Source organism: Mirounga angustirostris, unplaced genomic scaffold (genome assembly GCF_029215605.1).
Source record: "Mirounga angustirostris isolate CCGP_5_RB_7025 unplaced genomic scaffold, mMirAng1.0.hap1 SCAF_11, whole genome shotgun sequence".
In the NCBI taxonomy this organism is placed as follows: Eukaryota; Metazoa; Chordata; class Mammalia; order Carnivora; family Phocidae; genus Mirounga; species Mirounga angustirostris.
Window position 1 is genome coordinate 45,402,756 of NW_026991719.1, and position 25,206 is coordinate 45,427,961.

Below are 25,206 nucleotides of genomic sequence, written 5' to 3' on the forward strand. Positions count from 1 at the left end.
AACAAAAGCATCTTAATCATTATACTTAATAATCTTGCCACTAAAAATTTACCCTATGGATATCCTTGCAGAAGTTCACCAAAATATATGTCCATGGATGATCACTGCAACTTTGTTTGTAATAGCTAAAACTGGAAGCAATCAAGGCACTTCTCAATAGGGAAATGATCTGATGGAATCATCCATCTAATGGAACACCATGTAGTGTTAAAAATGATGAAAGTCTTGGGGCACCTGGGTGGCTCAGTCTTTAAGCACCTGCCTTCGGCTCAGGTCATGATCCCAGGGTCCTGGGATTGAGCCCCGCATCGGGCTTCCTGTTCGGCGGGAAGCCTGCTTCTCCCTCTCCCACTCCCCGTGCTTGTGTTCCCTCTCTTGCTGTGTCTCTCTCTGTCAAATAAATAAATAAAATCTTTAAAAAAAATTATGAAAGTCTGTATAAGCTCATAAAGAAATATCTAAGATATATTAAGTAAAAAAAATCATGATGACTAAGAGGGAGTAATTTATACTTTTTAAACAAAAGAACAAACATAAATATATGCAGGTATATGCTTAATTATTTCCTGGAAGGTTAATTACTTCCTGGAAGGTTAATTCTGATTAAGAATGGCTACATTTGAGGAGAGGGGTTGGGATTGGGGTAGTGCTAGAGGTTTTCTAGCCATCACTTTGTACATTTTTATTGTTTTAATTGTCTAACTTTAGGTAAATTTTCCTTTTTTTAAAAAAAGGAAATGTATTTAGAGTTATTTGGGCAAGGCATAGGCCAATTTTAGTCTCTTTGTATTTCTGTATTGAAAAAACAATAAATGTTATATTCTTTTTTAAAAGATTAAATCATGAAAAGATAAATGGAAAATTGAAGACTTCCCAGGTACTCAACAAGGCTCGAGTGCCACAAACACAGTGCATAGGTTATAAACTGGTGAGGACCTATACCTACCCAGATTGAGACTCAACTATGGAGTTGTTTATCGTACCCTAGTATGCATATGAATCACCTAGGGATCTTGTTAAAATGCAGATTCTGATTGAGTAGATCTGAGGTGGGGCTCAATATTCTGCAGTTCTAATAGGCCCCCAAGTGATGTTACTATTGCTGGACCACTGATCAAACTCTATAGCAAGAAAAAAGGAGGTGAAGAGGAAGAAGAAAAAGGAAGAGTGGGAGTGGGCTGGGAAGATGGAGAGGAACGGAGAGATATAAGACACTGCAGCAGAATGATTAGACATGGTGGATGAGGAGAATCTGGGATGATGAGGTTTCTGGCCTGGGTGATGTGAGGATAGTGCTGACATTAGCCAGAGACAGAGGAATCAAGCTGGAGATAGGGGGAGAAATAGGAAACAGTGGAGGAATGGTAGCAAGACTTCACATTTAAACATACTGAGTTATGCTTTTTCTGGGAAAGTATTATATGGACTTGCCCAGCAGACCATTTGAACTCTGCATCTCTTCAGTAGAGTTCAGCTGGAGGTAGATTTGGAAGTCATCTATATAAAGATAAGAGTTGAGTCCATGGGATGGGATGAATCTCACCAAGGAGAAAGAATAGTGAGAATATGGCTGACAACAGAAACTCTGAGAAACGCTAATCCTAAGAAACAGGCTAAGGAAGGAAATGAAGAAGTAGTCAAGAGGTAGCACTGAAGACTAGATATCCTGAAGGGCCCTCCTACTACCAAAACTTGATCCTGCATAAAACTTAATTTGTACTGTATTGCTGGATATGTGAGTTAGCAACTGCTGCATCATAAACCATCCTCAAACTCAGTGGCTTGAAACCAAACCATTTATTATTGCTTATGAATCTACGTGTTGGCTGCATAGCTCTGCTGTTCTGGACCAGGCTTGGCTGATCTTGGCTGGGCTCATGTACCTGTGGTCTGCTGGTGGGTTGGCTGGGGGTTGACAGGTCTAGGATGGTCTTGTCTGGTATAGCTGGACAACTGGGTCTCACCCTCCAGAAGGCTAGCCCAGGCTTGTTCTCATGGGAGTTCCAGCGGTTCAAGAGATTGAGCAGAAGCATCCAGCCTAGGCATGGAACTGGCATAATTATCCCTTCTGCAACAGTCTATTGGCGAAAACAAAACACTAGTCCAGATTCGAAGGGTGGAGAAACAGATGCCATCTCTTAATGGGAGGAGCTGTAGAAGGTATAGATAAAGGAAGATGTGAACAACTGTGGCCATTTTTGTAATCAATTAATCATGCTGGATTTACCAGAAGTAAAAGGAGTCTTTAGAGGATAAGCAAAAAAAAAAAAAAAAAACCAAACAAATCTATGACAATGACAGTTAACAAACAACAGTGAGCTGGCTGGGGAGAGCAGAGCACTTAAAGAAACTTCCAAATATAGAATAGAGGTATATCTTTGGAAAACTGAGGTGTTATTACTGGATAGAACAAGAAAGGTTGCTGGTCAGGTAGGAAAACAGACAGACAGCTGCCTCAGAATCTAAGAGTCTAGCCTTTTTTATCAGAAAATTCTAGAAATACTTTAAATTGACAATGAAAAGTTTTGGTCTTTCTGGTCCTAGAAACTAGCATGCACATGGGTCAACTTTAGGAGTTTGAACTTGGACTCAAAACCAATATGCCAACCATGTCTTCTTAATGTACTGAATGTGTTTTCACATCCATTAGCTTCTTTTATTCTCACAACTATCTGTAAGGGAGGCAAGGCAGCAGGTGTTATTATTCCCACTTAATGCTACTTTTTAAAATAATTTTTTTTCATACACAAAGATTTTTTTTCACTATCTTATAAAGGTGAACATTTGCATGCCTTAGGTCCCAGCAGGAGCCACGTGCAAAAGTATTCACAGCAACATCAATGGAAACCCATATTACCACTGGACAGAGAATGGGTAAATTGTGGTATATTCATACAACGGAATACTATATAGACGTGAAAACAAATTAACTACAATTATAGCAACAACACATTTGAGTCAGAGAAATCAAATTGAGTGAGCAAAGGAAGTTGTAGGAGACTACATAAAAATTACTTTTTTTTTTTTAAGATTTTATTTATTTATTTGAGACAGAGAGAATGAGAGACAGAGAGAGCATGAGAGGGAGGAGGGTCAGAGGGAGAAGCAGACTCCCTGCCGAGCAGGGAGCCCGATGCGGGACTCGATCCCAGGACTCCAGGATCATGACCTGAGCCGAAGGCAGTCGCTTAACCAACTGAGCCACCCAGGCGCCCCTAAAAATTACATTTTTATAAAATTAAAAACCCAACAATATATTCAGAGGTAAGTATGTGATGAAAATATTTAAAAAGAAAACAAGGGAATGAAAAATAAAACCCAAGGTACCAGTTACCTCTGGGGAAGATAGGGAGATGGAATAGGTCTTAGGTTGAGCAGTGGGCTCATGAGTGTTCATTTTATTATCTAATCTCATAACGTATGTTACATATTGCCTTTTGGTTTTCAAACATTACATGATTTTTTCAAAGTAGTCAAAAAGGAAAGAGAAAACAGGAGAGAAATGTGAGGGAAGCCAGTTTCAGGAAATAGGTTCTGTTTCAGTGTCAGTTACTGTGGAAGTCCTCGGTGAGATGAGGCCTGTATGAACACCCAGGACTTGGTGACTGGGGGCACACTGGTCACCTTTGGAAGCAGCCACATTCAAATGGAAGGACTGGCACCCAATTATAGACTAGGAAGGAATCTGTTATCAGGAAGTCAGGACTGGGAGCGTAAAGTCTTTCATCTATTACCACCTCCCCGCAAAACCACAACAATAGCTCACATTTATCAAGGCTGGATGATATGCCAGGCACTTTACATATACTATGTCACTTAATCCTCACAACCACCCCCACAAGGTGGGTTAGGGGAGCTAAGCTCAAATGCTTGTGTTACCTTCAGCCACATGCAGAGAATCCCTTATGACACGGGAATGGGAATGAATCCTTCACTATTTCATTCCAAATTTTAGGTATAATGACTCAAGTGGTTAGATAATGGCAACCAGACAAAATGTGACAAATCAGTTCTACCCAGAAATGGGTCATTTCTCCTTGTGATGCTTTTACTGCAACTCACCAAACTTACCTCTCCCTTGTTCCAGGCACATAGTATAGAATTGTACTTTTCCACTTCTGTGAAGTTAGGTGCAAACATGTGACTTGCTTTGGGCGATGAAAAGAGAGAAGTGATGTGTGTCATTTTAAGCTTTAAGAGTCCGTATGCATTTTGGCCACTTGCCTTCCCTTGACCCAGTAATGGGGCTTGTTAGTCTGAGTTCCCAAGCGACTGTAGATGAAGCGCTCCTGCCAATGCATGCTGGACATATATGAACAAGAAGTATACCTCTGTTATGTTATTGAGATTTGGGGGTTATTGCAGCAAAACCTAGCTTATCCCGACTGATACACTCCCCTTTTCAACAGTTAGAGATTATTGATGTATAAGGACTGAATCGTGAAATGTGAACGTATACAACCGTGTAAAATAAAGTGCCCAGACCTCTCTCTGGCAAGACCTCAATAGATCACTTTCTGTAATCTGTTCCTAAACAATGACCACAGAATTTTCGTATTTCTCACACACAAAGACCAGTTGTAGAAGATATAAATAGAAGGCAATGTTCTAGGCTCACATTATTCCTAATGCTTGTGAGTTTAGAAGATACATTTTAATCCTTTGTTACTTTCTCCCTCAAATCCATGAAAAAGCACAATTGGCCCTGCTCGGATCATATACCCATCCCACTGGGAAGGTGAAGCCATGTGACTGACCACCAACCCACCTCTACCCCAAGATAGGGAGGAGCACTACCCCAAAGGGAAAAACTGAATTTAACTGCTAGAAAGAAGGAATGCTGGGCAGGCAGAAACAAAGTTATCTACTTAGTCAAAACAAACGTAGATTTAGAACACTGGTTTTATTGCTCACTAGCGTGTACAGACTTGGGCGCCACTGAATGCATTTGCTCATACACAAAGTGGGGATAGTACTTATAGTACTTACTTTGCAGAGTGGTTTGAGGATTAGAAGAGCCTAGTACTATGCCTGGTACCCAATAGGTGCTCAATAAATGGTAACTTTCAAAAGCCAAATGCTAAAGATTTCCTACTATTAATTTCTGAGTCCCAACCCCCAAAGATCAAAGGCTAGGAAAAGGCATCTACAGCCATGATAAACCCAATATAAAACAAAGTATGTTACAAATAAGAATTTTAATTTAAGGGTAAGGTGTTTATAAGCTTCAGTAAGCCTCTAATGCTCCCCTTTAGACTCAGCTGTTTCCTTTGGTACGCTGTACACACAAGGCACAGAGCAGTTAGGGAGGCCAAGCCCAGCTGGTGTCACTCAGCAGAAGCAGTAAGGTAAGAAAAATGCCCTAGAGTCTTGGCTTCAGACTCTGCTCCAAGCACCCCTCTATGGCTCAAAGGTGACTCAGAGCTCAGGGTTGTTTTTTTCATAGCCCCATAACACATTTAAATGAATACCATCCAGTGCTGAACCTTCATACTCAATCGTGTGTTTTTGCCATCAACACATCCTGCCTCAGAAGTCTACAATCTGCTTTATACCAGGGAATATTTTCAAAGGTGTTTTAGCTGTCCTTGATTTCCTAGGTGCATGCTGGGTGGTAGGTGCCACGAAGACAGAGATGATTGAGTTTAACTGAGGGGCAGACATGCAGCAAAGTGCTATAGGGACTGGGTGTGATGAGTCTATACAGGGATCCCTAGTCAGGGATCAAGAAAAGAATCACAAAGATATGAGCTGAATCTTGGGGGGTAAAGTTGAGAATGCACCAGAGACAAGGGGAGAGAGGCATTCTAGGCAACGGTACAAGCAAATGCAAAGAAACGGATATTAACAGCTGTATGGGATGCACTTTAGTGTTGCTGAAGTGGGTTAGGGTTGTAGGAAATGGGGCTAGGAAAGTGGTCAGGGGCCAGATCATGAAGGGACCATAGAAGCAGGGGTACAGCATGTTAGGACAGATTACTCTGGAAGCTGATATACATGGTGGATTAAAGCAGTGGTTCTTAATGTTTCTTGAGTCATAGCCTTCTTTAAGAACCCAAAAAAAGCTACAGGCCCTTTCACTGGGAAAAGGTCCATACACTTAAACACGAAATGTTGCTTAAAATTTCCTGGTTAGGCGTAAGACAGGGGAGCAACTACAATAATTCAGGTGAGACATGAAGGGGCCTGAACTAAACCACAGCAGCTGGGACAAAAAAGGGACAGATGTGAGAAACAAAAAGCTGGTTGAGTATTATCAACAGATCTTGTCAGGAGTTGGGTTTCAGAAGTGAGGGAAAGGCATGAGTCTAGGATAACTCCCCGGTTGGTTTGTGATTTTGACCATTGAGTAGAAGGTAGTGTCGCTCACAGAGAGGGGGAGGCTTCAGAAGAGAGGATGTGTTCAGTCTGGGAAATGTCAAGTCAAAAGTGCCTTTAGAACATCCAAATAAAAAAGTTCAGCAGGAAGCTAAATATGCCCTTCCTTTTGATGATTCTTGTACTATTTCTCTTGCCCTGATATTCAACTACATATAGGCTCCTAAATCTCTGTGTGCAACATTTCTGAATTGAGAGAAGCATATCCCCCACTTGCAGAAAGGGATCCAGAAATGGGAGAAGAAATCAAACTTCACACACCCAAAATTATTTCACATTTTTTTTTTACTAAAAGAATAGACTTTTATTAAGCACTGTAAGTTTCTTTCCATCAGCATTAACAGAACAACAGACCAATTTCCATCACAGAACAACTCCTGAGACATTTTCATTCCTTTCTGAAACACTTCCAGAAACTCCTGCAGTTTCCCCTAAGAAGCATCCATTCAAACTTACATTAATAAACTATGGAGCTTTTGTGGTGAGGTGGGCCAAAAAGGCAGGGAATTTGGAATCTGGGAGTGGGAAAGAGAAATACATATTATCCATCCACTAAACACACTGTCAAGAGCACAGGAGAAGAGATATTAACACAGGAAAAAACAATGAAAGAATTTACTTTTGTCAATAACATCATTTATCAGGGAGCACTACAAATCATTGACTCCTTGCAGTTAAAGTTTCTTTAACCTAGTATGTTATTCTAAAAATAGAAGAGAATAGAATAAAAGAAAAGGAGGGGAAGTGTCTTCGGGGAAGTAACTAAAATGAAGTCATCAGATTTGGCCAGGGTTATGAGAGATTAATAAAATCTGAAATATTTAATTTGCTTCATTTACATGAAAATTCACTAGTCATTAGTTACTACCAACACGGACAAAAAGAGCATCTATGAAAGTACAAGGGCAATGTCAAAAGCTGAAATGGGCACCCTAGCACAGGGGGTATTTTATTTTGCTTTTAACTTGGAAAAGATGATTTTGTAAAAAAAAAAAAAAAAAAAAAAATGAAGTTATCTTCTTAGAACATCAAAACAACCTCTGACAATATTGAAGGTAATTAGTAGTAATAAGGGAATAAGTGCACTGAGCTCTACCTGCCCCAGCAGACTACTGCAATAAAGCCAAGGGAAAGAGAATGGAGGGTCAAATTAAAGATGCCAAAGTCACGAGAGGGAGAAAAATATAGAGTGACATACAATGGAACAGTGAAAACTTACCCCCTGCCCCAAAACCCCAAGCATATTTAGGAAATATGCATCAGGAAATGAACAAGTATAATGATTAAACCTTAGTAGAATTCTACTAGCTACTTTAAACTGTGGTCTACTTGTATTGTCATTTCAAAGGGGGGGGGGTCTTAAGAGACTGAAAGGGTAGCACTGACATGCCCACACGAGCCTTCTAAGGTTCCAACGGACTGGATCACTATAACCGAACAGTTACTTCCACATTCTTCCTACCCTATGTAAGCATTCCTCCCCCCCCACCCCCTCCCCCGCCTTAACCACCCTCCCTAATGCCTTGTCTGGCTGTTTTTCTCAGTGATCAAAAGAAGCTAATGTGACTTGGCCAATCAATAATGCCAGAAAATCAAGATGGAGACCAAAATCAAATGTCACTGGTCAAAGCAAGTGCCATTTCTTGGGCTTTAAAGTCTACCCAAAGTCCTCCTGGCTCAGAATGAAAATGATGCAAGTGAGCAAAAGTTTGTCAGGCCTGGTTCAGACCAGACTGCCACTGAATAAGGGTGCGAGTTACAGGCTGACCCCAAGACATACCAGCAGAAATCAAGAAGAACTGCAAGTCTTTGGGAATCAGTGGCTATATACAACCAGGGTGCTTTTGCCTGTGGCCCTACAAGGTCAAAGGGTCATTTCTGGGGGTACCTATATGACTTTGTTCAAGAGAGGCCACACATATCATAGTAAGAAATGGAACCTCGAGTAAAGGATGACAGTCTCTTCAAGTGGTACTTGCAGCAAAGATCAGACCCACCTTCCCCAATTTGTCCTCAGATAAGAAAAAGTTCATCTTTCAGTAATGAACCTGAGCCTTTCTGGCTTCTAAACTGTATATTTTGGCAGATAAATTAAAATGCAGGAATGTGGCCCTTTATGGTTCTTTCTTAAAACCTTCCAAACCCAAAATGCTGAATCCAAATAAAAATCAAGGTTGGAAGTGAGCCACTTATTTCACCCTGGGCCAGGCTAGGAGAAAGCAGAGGTGTGTGGAAGGGAGAAAAGCAAGCCTTTCGGCAAACTGGAATCATCCCTGTCAAAGCAGCAATTTTACTTCTCACAGTGAATGCCTATAAAACAAATTTTCTTAAGGCTGTGAGAGTTAACAATACTGTCATTTGATTGTGTCAAATAGATTCAAGATGCACAGAAACAGTTAACTGAAGAAAATACCTTTCCATAGAAAATGGTGTCTACATACTTAATTTAACTCAGCTCAGTAATTGTGTGGTCATTTTTAGAGCTTCGAAGGATTCCTCCCTCTGTGGCTCCAGAAAGAAATTTCCAAGCCACCTAAGTGCATTACCAAATCCCTCTCTTGCTGGACATAGAAATCCTAACCTTCAAGATTTTGGTGAAAGGCTGGGCAGGTCCACTAGAAGAGGGGGGACCAAATTAAGGGAGCAAATCCAAAGAGGAGGTTTCTGTACACTTTGTTCCTGGTTATATCTTGCTAGGTGTGCACTCTCGTCATCTTGCTTTGGTTTATGTAAGAAGTGTCTGGGCAGGGAGAGAGGCATTCTAGGGCTCCCTCCCCCTACAAGTTGTGGGTTCTTTTAAACTGGGCCAGACTAGGATTAAACAGTCTGAGACTGTTTCCAATCTCTCATGATGCACTCATTGTAAGTGGGCAGTGAGCAAACAGCCTTCTGGTTGTCTGGAAAAAAAATCACCAAGGACCTACTGTGGGTTAAGGTGCATGGGGTTTTTCAAAAAGAGAGAAACCCTGCTAGAAGTCTAGTCGGTTGAATTCCTGTAGAAATGGTACTTCTTGGGCAAGAATATCATCACAGAGCCCAAAAGGAGATGTGTAAGGCTGGAAGCCTCAGTTCCTGAATGAAGACACAATGCTAATCTGTTGTAAGCCATGTTCCCATCCCTCATACTGAAGTTGCTGAGGAGGGAAACTGGAAATGCAAGGTTGTCTCAAGAGTATCTCCGGCAAGGAAGAACAGCTTTTTTTGTCCTGGACAGATTCTGGCCTCCTCAGGGGCTGGGAGCCTTTCCAGAAAGCCCCTAAAGGCCTGGGCCAGAGTCCTCTGAAGTCCTCCTTGCAAAGCAAATGAAAAGATCCAGTAGTCAAAATGTCAATGAACAAATAAAACAATCTAGGCATGTAAAATCAAATTGTTGATTTCCTCACACTTCCCTACCCCATCTTTCCAATGCTAGTCCTCTCTCCTTCAGGGATTCATGGCAATCAATTCTAGCCTGAGGCCAGTTTGACCCAGGAGTTCCAGATGAGATTTCCTCCAAATTGGCTGCAAGCCCTGGTAATCACCTCCCATCCCCTTTCTCTCTCTGAACGAGGCTGTTCCCCCCGAAGGAAATGCCCGAATCTTCCCCACGCCATTCCAACCTCCCTGTGTTCACTCTATGGGATGTGAGGGCTCTGTTCAAGATTAAACTTGTGACAACCCAACTGTTTGTTGTTCTGAACAGGCAATCTCTGGAAAGTACTTTTTGTCTGCTTTAGAGAAGCCCATCTTCACATAACTGATGGGCTGTGACTCAGTAAGGATTTTAAAGTGTGGTCTTTTGAAACCCACCACTCCATAGCAGTGGAAGCATTTCTGGGAAATTCAGTAAATCCTCTGGGACATCACCATGTATGTATGTATGTGTGCATGTACGCACACACGCACACACACATATATTTATATATATAAAATACGTATAGATAAATAGATCTGTCTCTTTATATAAAGGGTATGTGTATGCATATAGATACACACATTCATATATACATCCACCCACACACCCACACACCCACACACACACACACACACACACACACGCACGCACTGTCTTTTCAGTTCCCTTTCGAACTCAGTTTTAATACATCGATTCCCACCCTTTCAGGGTGTGGGCAGCAGGGAGTGGGTGAACTGCACCACATCTTCTATTTTACAAACAATGCATTAGTTCAGAGGCAGGAAAAATCTGCCCAGTACTTTTCTGACTCACTAGAATCCCCCAGTACAAAGGCCATTGGTAGTTTTTGTTTTTGTTTTTTTTCTAAAGTGTATAAAATAAAATAAAAAATAAAAATAAAATAAAATAACCAGTACTATTTCACTTCCCTGAAAACATTTACCTATCTGATTGTCAGGCCAGAGTTAGAGGTGGTGGTACAAAATCCTGGATGAGGTGAATGGGGAGAAAGAGTGAGAGGAAGGTACGGATTATATACCAAGGTCCCACTACTTCATAGAGGAAAAAGCAAGTTAGGAGGCCATAGACGGCAGTCCCTACCCCTACCATCCATGGGTTTTGTAAATGAGTAACGTGATGAAGACTCAGAAAACCAAAGCTGGAACTTTTCTATAGGGCCTTACATGATGACACCAGATTTCTGACAGACACTGCCTTACTACGCTCCCAGGGGAGGCAAAGAGAATATTGGCACTTCATATTCAATTTGAGAATAGGAGCTAGTCCTGCTGCCATTCGTCTCTGCCAGAGCTTCCCCAGAAGCACACCACTAAGTCTGGAGGTCCAGAGAAACACAGGGAACGGGAAAAGATGAATACAACAGGACATCCCAATAAAATGCTGGATAAATCTAGGGAAAGCATTTAGGTGTCCTCCTCTAACTTGGGCCTACAATCAGAAAAGTATAGGTTTTCCTCTCTTCCTGATCTGCTGAAGCCATCTTCTGCTCGTTACCCCTCCTTCTGCTGTACCACAGTTCCTAGCTTTTGCTCTCGTAAGCGGCTCTTCTCCCCATTCTTCGCAGGGAAGTAGCGGTTACCATTATTACACATGTTGCTGTCTCTGGGTAAGGCACACTGGGATGGAGCTGGAAGATGATGATCACTCTTCTCTTCTTTGATCAATGTGCCATTGTTTCCATTTACCTGGGAGTGGGACCGACCCTGATGAGGCTCCAGGGATTTAGAAACTCCATCGGAAGTGCCCTGTCAAAGATGGAGAGAGTCAGTGGAAATGGTAATTACCCAAACATGTTCTTAAGCTAGCCTCCAGAAGCTGCTTCAGTTCTTCAAACACAGCAGAAAGCCCAAAGCTTGTTACCACCTAGTAGTACACTCTGATGACTGTCCTGAGAACTTAGGGTGACAACAGACGGATTTGACCAAAACTCAATGGCCATGACAACCACATAATAATGACATAGCTATCATTTATAAAGCTTTACAATGTATTTTTCTAATAGTAGTAGGAACCCTGAATGTAGACATGGTGCCCCATTTACAGATGTGGAAGCTGAGGCTCAGAAAGGTTAAAGTAACTCGCTCAAGGACACTCAGATAGAAAGTAGTGGGGTCAGGAATCCATGCCAGGTAGGTCAGCCTCTAAAGTCTATTCTCTTTAACCGCTGCACAATACTGTCCAATGCTGACAACTGGACATGTAAATGAAAGGAAAGGAAAATCAGAAGATCTCTATGCACTATTCCACAGAATCTTTCATAACTAAAAACAGTCACCTGTTTTTCTGTTAATTCCAGGGATGTGACTGCTATTGAAATGCTAATGACATGAACTGCATTACCTTGCAGTGCAGGGCTGTCTCTCCATGAATGTTATTAGGAAAATAGCAGCTTCCGATTGCTAAGTGGTTGGGTGTGCCAGGTACTCTGTTGTCTATTTTATGGATAAGACAAATGAGGCTCAGAAAAAAGTAAAATGATTTGCCCAAGGTCACTGGCATGCCTAGACTTACATCCAAGTCTATTTGACTCCAAAGACCTTATTCTTTCCACTAAGATACAATACATAATGGAAATCTTATTTATCTATCTATTTATTTATTTATTTTAAATTCAATTCAGTGTAACAGAAATCTAATACCTGTTGAATCTGTGGTCAATTATAAATAATAACTTAATTTTTATTGAGTACTTCCCATGTTACAGCCTCTGTGATAAACACTTTATATCATTTAATACTCATAATAACTCTGTGAGGTAGATGCCAATTTCTCCATTTTACAGACAAGGATACTAGGACACAGGGAAGTTAAGTAACTTGTGTAAGGTCACAGAGCTAGTAAATGGCAGAGCCAGATTCAAAGCTAGATCACTTGGCTCCAAAACCTGTACTACTATATAGTAGTACTATGGGCACTACTATAAAGTGTTGCTCAAGAACCTGGAAAAAAAGATGCAGCTAGTCAAAATCCGCACAATGGATGGAATTAGCTACCTGAGGGAGTCAACAAAGAAATCAAAACATTACCAATAAGTGACTTAAGAATCTGAAAATACACAAAAATCCAGTGGCCTAGGAATAATCTCAAGAGGACAGGACAATAGGGGCACCCGGCTGGCTCAGTCGGAAGAGCATGTAACTCCTGATTTCGGGCTTGTGAGTCTGAGCCCCATGTTGGGTGCAGAGATTACTAAAAAAAAAAATAAACAGACTTTAGAAAAATAAAGAACGCAGGACTATAACGTAAGCAGATTTAATAAGCTGGAACAATGATCTCATACTCTGAAGAAAGGGTGACTGAACAGAAAAAGTAGAGTCATCAAGGCAATCAGCAGCAGCTCTGCCCAGAAACGATGCCTTAGTTAAAAACAAAGTCAACATGAGAATTTCCTTGGCCAGGCTACCTCTGGAGTAGATAACAGTATCCTCAGCAATCTTAGCAAAGAGAAACTTAAGATCATCTATCATCCCTTTTTTTCCCTTAGTTTCTTCATCTGTAAAATATAATACTACTATCTGTTTTTTAAATTCCTATAAGGATTCAATGAGATACTCCATGTAAAGCACTTAGAACACGTTGTGCCTGGCACACTGTAAGAACTCAATAAATGCTAGCTAATATTATTTTGATTCCAAGTCCCCAAGCAAACTTCCATTACCATGGTTTCCCTTGCAGCTTACACTTAAAGAAAGCAAGCTCTGGTAGAAATGGTTAAGAGTGTATGCACTAGGGTCAGCCAGACCTAAGTCTGAATCTTGTCTCTGCCAATTAGAGTTGTTATACTGCAGTGGAATCAGGACAGTACAGGGCTTTGGAATCAGCTCAGGACGGAATGGCAACACAGATATTGACTTGATGGATAATTTGGGGCAAGATGTTTCATCCCTCTGAGCTTCAGTTTCCTCCTATTTAAAATGGAGAATAATAAGCATCTCACAAGTATTTATAAGAGTGACCAGAAAAGAGTAAGTGTACAATATATCACAATAATTACTGTGGAAAGTACTTGATTGAGATAAAGTACTGTGAATTCGTACCTTTCACTACATCTTTCACAGATCTTTCAGTATCTTTCCCTCCCTCTCTTCTTCCCAAGGCCACTCTTTCAGCCATATCCACATAGCTATTTCTGTGATTTTAATGTGAGTCAACCCCTGAGAGATAGAGCTACTCTTATTGTACCAAAAAAAAAAAAAAAAAATCCAGTTTTTCAGACCATATACCTAATGATCAGACCCTGAATCATGGTGAGTTAATCAAGGCTGTATTACCTTATGGGAACCTATCTGAGCGACCAGTTTTCCTTCTAGGTATAATCCCTTGTATCTTACTGAACAGCTTCTGGAAAAAGTTGAGAAGCTTTGGAAAAATCCCAAAGTCCTTGCTCTCCTTGCTCTCTGACTGGTGTGGAGGACTTACCATTCTAGTTCCATTTTTACCTCAAAATAACATTAAAGCAAATATGTATCTTTGAGAAAACATTAGACAATGGGGATTAACTGGATGCAACGAGGGCTGGCTGTATACAGGAGAGCTAATTTGGGACCGAGAACCTATGTCAAAGTTGCTTTGCAGTATGGTCTCATCAGTGACCCTTGGGAGGATTAGAAACTGCATGTAAAATGTCTAATAGAGGGCTTGGTAGAAAGGGGGCACTCAAGAAACAGCTGCTGGGGCACCTGGGTGGCTCCGTCAGTTAAGCGTCCACTCTTGATTTCAGCTCAGGTCATGATCTCAGGGTTGTGAGATCCAGCCCTGCGATGGGCTCTGTGCTGGGCATGGAGCCTGCTTAAGATTCTCTCTCTCCCCTCTGAAAAGCAAACTGAGGGTTCTAGAGGGGAGAGGGGTGAGAGGATGGGTTGGCCTGGTGGTGGGTATTGGAGAGGGAGCGTTCTGCATGGAGCACTGGGTGTTATGGGCAAACAATGAATCATGGAACACTACATCAAAAATTGATGATGTAATGTATGGTGATTAACATAACATAATAAAAAATCAAAGATTAAAAAAAGATTCTCTCTCTCCCTCTCCTCTCCCTCGGCCCCTCCCCCACCCCTGCTCATGTGTACTCTCTAAATAAATAGGAAGGAAGGAAGGAAGGAAGGGAGAAAGAGAGGAAGAAAGAAAGAAAGAAAGAAATGGCAGCTGCTATACTATGAGGAGCCCAGCAGGCTGAGTCCATACAAGATTCTGATTCACTATAAGATTAGGTTCTTCATATCTGGGGAGAGGGGCATGTCTAATGAAGACCAGCAGAAACTGTATTATAATTCAAGGTGTACATTAGAGGAAAGTTAAAGACCATTTTGAGCCATTAAGAATAAACAAAATGGCAACACTTCCTTCCCTCTCATATTCAGCAAAGGGTAAAGGCCAATTTTCTGAGCATCTCTGGTAGTCCCTCAGAAAGCCTGAGCTGGAGGCAATCCCACTGTTAACTTCACTCTGGCCCCTTTACGGCTACACGTAGCACATACTATGCTAGGTATGGGTGTTCAGGACACAGTGCCTGGTTTCTATCCTGTGGTCTCACTCAGGGAAAAGGATGACACTCTGCAGCATTATGGGGACATCCTGGGCAGGCTAACCCTCACTAGACAGCTAGAGAGCAAGAGAATGGAATCAAATGCTGGGAGAAGCTAGGAAAACAGTCTTCCATGCCTGATCTGATCTTTTGCAAGTTAGCTGAAAAGACAAGAGGTATTAAACAGAAGCCAGAGGATCTCAAAACAGGGCTTACTTGTTTGTTTCCTTTTTTATGTCCTTTGGATCCTCTACCAGTCTGTTCTTTTCCATGCCTGTAGAAAGTGAGGGAAAAAGTGATCCTGAGGAACATATAGAGCCCACACCCACATTTTCACTTAGTTAACTACTCACCTCCTCTAGGAAGTTTGACCCTCTTAAGTTAGATGACCCTCTTAAGTTAGATGCCCCTCCTCTGTGTTACCATTGTAAACCACCTTTCTCTCTCTCATTTCTGTATCATACTAAATTGTTCTGTGTCCCATATCCTCCTCTAGGGCAAAAACTTTTTCACTGAGGCAGGGAATTGAGTGTATGTTTGCTGAACTAAACTGAAAACTGGCTTTAAAAATGGAAAGTTAGTTAATGCCTCTTACCTTAACAGAAGTATTCAATAGTTGGGCATTTTCCCAATGGCACCTTGACTGACATTAGCTCATACCAACCTACTGGAATACATACCCTTTTCCTGGCCCACCGACAGAAACAACTTGCATGCCAAAAGAGCCTCGGCCCCTGGAGGACCTGCTGCCAGCCCAGTGGCCCACAACCATCCCGGCAATCTCCAGTTTTCCTCCTTGGGGCGGGATTGGATGGAGACCTGGAAAGACAGGAAGAAGGGCAGTGAATGCTAAGTGCAAGGTAGGAGAAGAGGTGGAAAAAAAGATCCTACAGCGCCCCCTACTCTGCTTATTTCCATTTCTCTATGATAAAGAGAAATAAAGACTCGGGGTGGGGGGTGCCTGGGTGGCTCAGTCCTTAAGCATCTGCCCTCGGCTCAGGTCATGATCCCAGGGTCCTGGGGTCATGATCTCAGGGTCCTCGGATCAAGCCCCGCATTGGGCTCCTGGCTCAGTGGGGAGCCTGCTTCTTCCTCTGCCTGCCACTCCCCCTGCTTGTGTTCCCTCTCTCACTGTCTCTTTCTCTGTCAAATAAATAAAATCTTAAAAAAACAAAAAACAAAAAACAAAACCTCTGCGGTGCCTGGGTGGCTCAGTCGTTAAGCGTCTGCCTTCGGCTCAGGTCATGATCCCAGCGTCCCGGGATCGAGCCCCCAGTCGGGCTCCCTGCTCAGCAGGAAGCCTGCTTCTCCCTCTCCCACTCCCCCCGCTTGTGTTCTCTCTCTGTCAAATAAATAAATAAAATCTTTAAAAAACAGCTCTGATAACAACAAAGGTTCATAGTGGAAGCATATTTAGGGACGGGGGTCGAAGATCTGTAGCACATCCACTTTGGCAAGCTGGGTGTGGACGACTCATTTTTCAGCTACAGAGCCTGGCACATAGTAGGCATTCAATATCTGCTGAAAGAATGAATGTCCTAAAATCTAGTTATTAGAAAATTATATGCCAAAACCACTTTTATTTTCCTTTCTTTTTTCTTTTTATTAAAGTTTAGTGGGCACACAATGTTACATTAGTTTCAGGTGTACAACATAGGTATTCAAGAATTGCAGAGTTACACTCTGCTCACAAGCGCAGCTACCATCTGTCAGCATGAAGCGCTATTACACAATTCACTGACCAGATTCCCTATGCTGTACCTTTCATCCCTGTGACTTACCCATTCCATAAGCAGAAGCCTGTACCTCCCACTCCCCTGCACCCATTTTGCCCAGCCCCCCACCTCCCTCCCCTGTGGCAACCATCAGTTTGTTCTCTATTTATGGGTCTGATTCTGCTTTCTGTTTGTTTATTCATTTGGGCCAAAAACACTTATCTTTTTTTTTTTTTCTTTCTTTATTTTTGATTATGTTATATTAGTCACCATAGAGTACATCATTAGTTTTTGATGTAGTGTTCCATGATGCATTGTTACCACTTTTCTTTTCCTTTTAAGTGTTTATTTAAATTCTGGTTACTTAATATAAACTGGGCCCAAACCACTTTTGATTCAAATACGTACCACTACACAGTGGAGGCTCAGCCAAACTACCAAACTAAATGGAAAATAATGAAACTAAACTGAAAGTAATTTATAATTAATAAGCAAGAACAGCAACAGTTGAAAACCAGAACCAATTTAAGACAAGATAGCATATCTCCTTAAAACAGGAAATTCCAACTCCGTATATATGTATGAGCTCACCAGCACAGCAGAGCTTTGTAATCTGGCACAAAGGGAAGCCTTCATAGAATACAGAGTTCAGGTAAACCTTTAATTTTAGTTTATGGAAAAAAAAAACGAATGTTAATAACCCTTCGCTCACTAAGCAGGTCGCCAGTAAAGAGCCCTTCAATCATAGGACAGTGGGAGTCTAAGGAACTAGGGTACTAGAGCTAGTCCTAAGAAGGCTAGAAAGACTTGCATTTGGGGATCTTATTGTGGCCTTTCAGGAGGCAAGAGGTTCCTCATGAACCACCAGTAACTGGAGACCAGGCATCACTGGGAGCTAGGACAATGGCAAGGACCTCCTGAGAACTTAGCCTTAATTAAGGCTGGCTTCTGAGACACAATAAAATCAACATGCAAAGAATGAGAGCAAGGATCTCTAAAGTCAGCTTCAAGGAATGGAATGAATGAATGGCTGGCTCCCTGGTTTATAAGGCTTGATCATTACCTGACTGAACAGAGCAGATATTCACACTGCTCATCTAAGGAGAGCCTTGATCCTAAATTTAAGACAAACTTCAACTTCCAGCTTTAGTTTTTTAAAATGATGAGCAATAGACAACAAACAGGAGCCCCTGGGTGGCTCAGTTGTTAAGCGTCTGCCTTCAGCTCAGGTCATGATCCCAGGGTCCTGGGATCGAGCCCCGCATCAGGCTCTCTGCTTGGCGGGAAGCCTGCTTCTCCCTCTCCCACTCCCCCTGCTTGTGTTCCCTCTCTCACTGTCTCTCTCTCTGTCAAATAAATAAATAAAATCTTAAAAAAAAATAGACAACAAACATCTTCAACCATAGCAACGACACTCCCACCTGATCAAAGAACCTTGATTTCATGTCAAAATGTCCCTATTAAAATATCCTGTTTTGCCAGGGTTGTTTGAATTATTAGGATCAGTATCTGAGCTACCTAAGCATGACTGTCTATTCGTCATTAAGCCACAGCTCAGGTGTCACCATGATTTATACTTATATATGTCTGTGTGTATGTGTGTGTATTTGTTTTCCCCACTAAACTGCAATCCCCTCATGGGCACAGACTGTGACTTATTTCTCTCCATGCTTCTGGAAATGTGTCAGGCCTACCTCCAGAGCAAAAATGGGTACATCAGGTATGGTTGTCTGTGGACACTGGTCATTTGCTCTTACCTCCCATTTGGTCTTTCTGGAAGCTCCTATGTACATCTGCCTATGGGGAATGAGTGAGCTAACCGACAACTATGATGATCCAGTTCACTTGAGATATAGTTCTCAAAAGTAATAAAGTAGCTCCAGGTTTCTACATCAATTACTTTGTGAGTTTGGTTGGTGAGAGTCAAATCCTCAGGGACCAACCACCTCTATGGAGCATGGTCTGGGAAGTCAGTGGACTTTCTTTCCTAGGCTATACCCCTTCCTGTCAATAAACTTCTCTTCAAGTAAATTAGATAATATATATATGAAACTACTGATTCTGTATCTGGCAATAATTACTGGATGGGTTATTGCAAAACAGACTGAGGATGACAAATACCTCATTCTTAGGTACTGACCGGCAAATCCCCGGCTCCGTCCTTGAGGGGGAGGTGGCACTGAGCCCATGGCTCGGGAATAAAGTGAAACAGGGTAGAGAGAGGGCACCATGGGAGGCACAAAAGTAGGTGATGGAAGTAGAGCCGAAGGTGGTGGATGGTTCATGTTGACTCCTTCAAGGATACTCTGTCTCATCTTTTCCACTTTGGTTGCCAGGTCAGCCTTCAAAGGAAGAACAGAATTAATAATAGCAACTGCCATTTTTTAAAAAGATTTATTTATTTATTTTAGAGAGAGATGGGGAGAGGGGCAGAGGGAGATGGAGAGAGAAACCCAAGCCGATTCCACACTGAGTGCGGAGCCCGGCGTGGGGCTCGATGTCACAATCCTGAACCAAAACCAAGAGTTGGACGCTTAACTGACTACATCACCCAGGTGCCCCAACAGCTGCCATTTTTTAACTTCTATGTTTCAGGCACAGTATTGGGCACTCTAGGTACAGTTTCACAAATCTATTGCCATTAAGAGAACTGAGGTCTGGAGTTAAATGGCGCAAGGAGCCATACCCAGGAAAACCTGCCTGGCACTGTTTGCATGACACCAAACTATCATATTAGCTCTGACAGAGGGCTTGTGAGGCACACTGACTAGGTCCAGGAAGACAAATATAACTATAAGTATTTACCGATGGTCTATCACATGACCAGAAAGAAAAAGGCTAGGTTATTTTTTAAGGGGGAAAGAACAGAATTAGATGAAAGAATAAAACCTGACATACGCCAACCTTTTTAACCTTTTCCTCCATACCCAGGATCAGAGACCATGACCTCTGTCCAGGATAAGTCCAGGCCTCTAGGCCAGAGGTCAACAAACCAGTTCTGAAAAGGGTCATATTGTCTCTGTCGCAACTATACAACTCTGCTGTTGCGGGGGGAAAGCAGTTATAGACAATATATAAATGAATGAATGTGGCTGTGTTCCAATAAAACCTTACTGGAATAAAAATTCTAAGTTTTGAATTTTGAGGTAGTTTGCCAATCCCTGTTCTAGTCCCTCAGCACATTCCCCCCAAATGGATAAAGGAGTAAGTAAGGGTGCCTTTCCTCATCTTTCCTAAGGCTTCATTGTAAAAAATCCCCTGCTTCTACTCTGTCATCTACTTTACCACCCTCTTCTAGTTCCAAACATAGTTCCTTTATGAAAGATATCATCACTTGCAAAAGTAACTTGCAGTTTTTTTTTTTTTACAAATAAGGGAAATGAAATTCTAAGAATTGCAGGAAAGGCAGTATATCTGAGTATTCCACGGGAAAGAAATACTCAGAGTAAGAAAAACAATATGAAAATTTGAAATTCATAAAAAAACACTTTCCAACATATGATTTTATAGCATGTACATATCAGACTCTGGGCCTCTGGGCTGATCCTTGACCAAGTTAGGTTAATGGCAGACATGTTCTCCCACTTCTCCTCCCTCCCTCTCCAATGTCTCTGCTCCTTTCCACCCTCTGCCCATTCATCCCCACAGCAGATCAGAGATGGCCCTCAGCAGCCACCCAACTTGCTGGTACCTGGCCATCGCAGAGCTCAAGCAGGGATACTCGCTCTCGGCCTGCTTTAATTAACTTGCTCTGGAACAGCTTGCCATCGAAGTAAATCCAGGGGCAGCAGTGCTCCCACGGGACTGGCTGGCCACAGGCATCATTAGCAAACAGAGCTGTGTCAACCCCACTCATGAAGAGGGCAGCAAGCTGGATCCCTCGGGCATCCAGTTTCTCAATCTGAAACCACCACAGAAGAAAAACTACTATTAAAAACTTACTGTTATTGGGTACATTTACTCTTATCCCCGTTGTGTTGATTATTCTAGTTAAATCTGAACATGCTGCCTTTTAATTACAGACATTTGAGTGCACAAGTAGCTTCTATCCATGTCGTTCCAGGAGACAGTTTTTGAAAGATACTCATTACCACCCCCCCCACCAAAAAAAAAGACATCAGCTTTAAAACTTTAAAAAGACACCACCTTGCGATACCAGTTTTTTTTTTTTTTGGCCTGTCAAATTAGAAAAAAATTTAAAAATTAAAGACAAAAAAGAACACCCAAAGCTGATGAGGAATGTATGTTACACTTAAGCAGTATGTCAGTAACCCTGAAAATGTTCACATTTGTTGACTCAGAAATTCTATTTTTAGGAATCTATTCTAAGGAAGTAGAACTGAGAATAAAGCTCTATGCATAAAGATCTTAATGATAACATTACATATAATTGGGGAAAACTGGAAACCAAATGGCTAATGTGATAATAATTAAATGATACATACATGTAATAAATTTATTATACTTTTTTAAGACACAGAAAATATGTGCTATGTTAAGTTTAAAAATACAATAGGTGATTACATCAACAATACCTCAACTATGTAGAAAATGCATGGCAAAAGATAAAGAAAACATCAAAATGTTTATACTTGTTATCTCAAGTGAGCATGTTAGATGGCTTCAATGGGAAAAGGGGAAGTACTTGTAGGTCCCCTCCTACATGTGATCTGGCCTCAGTAACTGCTTTAGTGCCAAGCAATATTACGCTTACCGTAAAAAGGAACCAACATTGTTTTCCTTAGACTGTTTTTGTCTTTCCCTTAGTTAACCTCATTCAAATTAAAATTTTCTAAGTCCTACTGGACTGCTGCTTTTCCAGGTTCATCCTAGGTTCTCAAAAGACCACGGCTACTGAAGTCAGGAGAGGGGTGGCCTGCACTAATAGCTAGTCTAATAACTAGTATTATTGGATACTAAAAATATGCGAGACACTGTTCTAATAAGTGTTTTGCATGGATTATTTTATTTAATATCCTCATAACCCTACAAGTAAGGAAACTGAAGCTGGAGAGGTTAAGCAACCTGCCCCAAATCACACAGCTAGGAAGTAAGGAAGCCAAGATTCAAACCCAAGGCAGCCTGGCTTCAGAGCCTGCCCTCTAACCTAGTATGTTCTAATGCTTTCGGTTATATGGTGGATTTACTTTCTGCCTTATGTTCTTCTAGACTTCCCTCTAACGCCCAATACATATTGTTATAAAGGGAGGGTGGACATTTACTCAGAAACAAACAGAGGACACCAGGGAAAATCCCCTGTAGTGTATCTTGCAAGAGTCAGAAACCCTGACCATGGTTTGTGGCCACGACTTACTTGTGCTGTATAATATCCATTTTTTCTGTCCATTCTCACCCAATCATATGGGAGCAGTGGTAGAGGCACCTCTTGGTTTTATTAACAAACATACATGTTTGGCTAAAGTGAATCAAACACTTACCTGCAGAACTTACTCTTCTTCCCAGCTCCGGGGGGGTGGGGGTGCGGGGCGGGGGAAAAGACCAAAAGGAAAGCCATGAACTCATAAAAGAAAGAATTTAAGTGAGGGAAGATCAAATCACCTTGAGTTCTTGAAGTTGATCTGGTTCATAAAGCTGGGTAGATACTGCCTGGGCAAGGAAAGTGTCAAGCTCATGGCGGTGCAGGATTCGGCCACCAGGCCACTGAACCATGTACCTAGAAAATAAAAGCATCGTTATTGAGCCACAAAAGCTCATTTATTCATTTCACAAACATTTACTAAGCTAAGAACCTATCATGGACCAGACTCTAGGTGAGGTTTTGGCAATTCCAACAGAATAAAGTAAAAGAGTCTCTGCCTTTGGTTGCTTACAATCTGGGTGGTAGAGGAGATAGGCAAGTGTATCAACAATGACGGGACAGTGTGGTAAATACCAAGATAGAAGAATGCCCAGGGTGCTACATGAGCACAAAAGAGGGCGAGGCTGGAAAAGTGAGAGAGGTCATGCTGAAAAAAGTCAGTAGGAGCTGGGTTTCAAAGGGCCTGTAGAAAATAGTGAAACAAAAGGTGGGGAAAGGATGTCCTAGGTTGAGAGAACAGTACGCATGAAGGCACAGGGTTGTGGAGTCCAGTATGATATAGCAGGTTCCATAATGCTGGAGCTAAGCAGGTTTGCAGTGACAGAAGGCAGGATTAGAAAGTAGGCCAGACTATGGAAACCAGTATGGAGGTTCCTCAAAAAATTAAGAATAGAACTACCATATGATCGAGCAATCCTGTTTCTGGGAATATATCCAGAGGAAATGAAAACACTAACACAAAAAGATATCTGCAACCCCATGTTCACTGCAGCATTATTTACAATAGCCAAGACATGGAAACTACCTAAGTGACCACTGATGGATGAGTGGATAAAGCAGTTGTGGTAATATACGCAAATACAACAGAATATTATTCAACCATAAAAAATGAGGAAATCCTACCATTAGCACCAATACGGAGGACACTTGAAGGCATTATGCTAAATGAAGTAAGTCAGACAGAGAAAGACAAATATTGCATGATTTCACTTCTATGTGGAATCTTAAAAAAACTGAACTCATAGGGGTGCCTGGGTGGCTCAGTAGTTAAGCGTCTGCCTTCAGCTCAGGTCATGATTCCAGGGTCCTGGGATCAAGCCCCACATCGGGCTCCCTGCTCAGCAGGAAGCCTGCTTCATCCTCTCCTGCTCCCCCTGCTTGTGTTCCCTCTCTCGCTGTGTCTCTCTCTGTCAAATAAGTAAGTAAAATCTTAAAAAAAAAAAAAAGAAATGAACTCATAGAAAAAGAGATCAGAGTTGTGGTTACCAAAGGTGGGGGGGGCACTGGGGGAAGGGGAGGTTGGGGGAAGGTGGTCAGAAGGTATAAACTTCCAGTTATAAGATAAATGAGTACTAGAGATAATGTACATGATGACTATAGCTAACACTGCTGTGTGGTATACAGAAAAGTTGTTAAGAGAGTAGCTCCTACTAAGAACTCTCATCACCAGGAGAAATTTTTTTTCTTTTTCTTTGTATCTATATGAGATGATGGATGGTAACTAATCCTACTGTGGTAATTATTTCACAATATATGTAAATGAAACCACCATGCTGTACTCCTAGAACTTATACTGTGATGTGTATCATTTTTTTTCTCAATAAAACTGGAAAAAAAAAGGCCAGATCATGAAGTGTCTCAAAAAACAGTATTAAGGAATTTGAACCTTGGTTCTGAAAATATAAGAAGACACTTAAGGATTATCAGCAGGACAGTGATAGTGACTGGCTCATAGGATAAGAGACAAGAGGCATGGATAACAGTTGGGAGGCAACTGTAGCAACCTGTGGCTGAAGAGGTATGAACAAAGGCACTGGCTCAGGGGATGGAGAGGACCAGGGGACAAAGACAAGAGCTACTGAGGAGAGGAGATAAATCCATAGGATTTGGTCATGCATGTTATGAGAAGGGGGTAAAGCAAAAAGAAGAGTCTAAGATTCCTAGAATTCTGGCTTGAGCAGATGGCCAGATGATGGGGCCATTCTCCAAGACAGGAAATTCACTAACTAAAATAAGTACTCTTTTTTAAAATTATTATTATATTCAGTTGGCCAGTATATAGTACATCATTAGTTTCTGATGTAGTGTTCAGCGATTCATTAGTTGCGTATAACACCCAGTGCTCACTGATGAGTATTTGACCTGAATTTCATGAACTGAGTATGTTTTAATATTCTAGGCACCAAGAATGCAGAAAGAGGAAGAGAAAGATGAAAATATACATCTATGTCTTTGTCCATGGCTTCCTGAAGACCCACAAGACAATGATGATTCATATTTATTGGAGCTGTGTGAGACTTCAGAAAGCTGGCATTTAAAGCAAGGGCTGGTCTCTTCTGAGTGGCACGTGGAATGAATTCCTGGGGACTCCGATCCCATCACTACTACTAGGAGGCAGTATGGTGCCCTGGAAAGAGCCTGGGCTCTGCAGCCAGGCAGCCTGGCTTTGAATCTCTAACCTGCTTTTTCCTCACCCAGAACGATCACAGAGGCACAGACAGCCCTACTGCCATTACTCTTTTTTCAAGCCCGACTGTCATTTCCCTGAACTCCAGGGTGTTTTTGGGACTGCAGGACATGCCGACAAGCCCTGTTGCTTCTTTACAAACTAAGTTCCAAATGACTGGGCTTTCCA

The 25,206-nt window shown here is 41.7% G+C and overlaps 1 protein-coding gene across 3 annotated transcripts in view; it reads right to left on the reverse strand.

Annotated features, from left to right (window-relative positions):
• Positions 1-6,645: 6,645 nt before the first annotated feature.
• Positions 6,646-25,206, reverse strand: part of FAM120C (family with sequence similarity 120 member C) — a 106,588-nt gene continuing 88,027 nt past the window's right edge. The window contains exons 11-16 of one of the 3 annotated variants that reach the window (XM_045878531.3): positions 22,592-22,706; positions 20,724-20,933; positions 19,173-19,374; positions 15,998-16,136; positions 15,534-15,591; positions 6,646-11,538 (exon numbers count right to left, since the gene is read on the reverse strand). In XM_045878531.3, the coding sequence (XP_045734487.1) occupies positions 11,284-11,538; positions 15,534-15,591; positions 15,998-16,136; positions 19,173-19,374; positions 20,724-20,933; positions 22,592-22,706 (979 nt within the window). In that variant the 3' untranslated portion in view covers positions 6,646-11,283. The remainder of the gene's footprint in view (positions 11,539-15,533; positions 15,592-15,997; positions 16,137-19,172; positions 19,375-20,723; positions 20,934-22,591; positions 22,707-25,206) is intronic. The other 2 variants (XM_045878540.3, XM_045878548.3) reach the window with 2 other exon arrangements.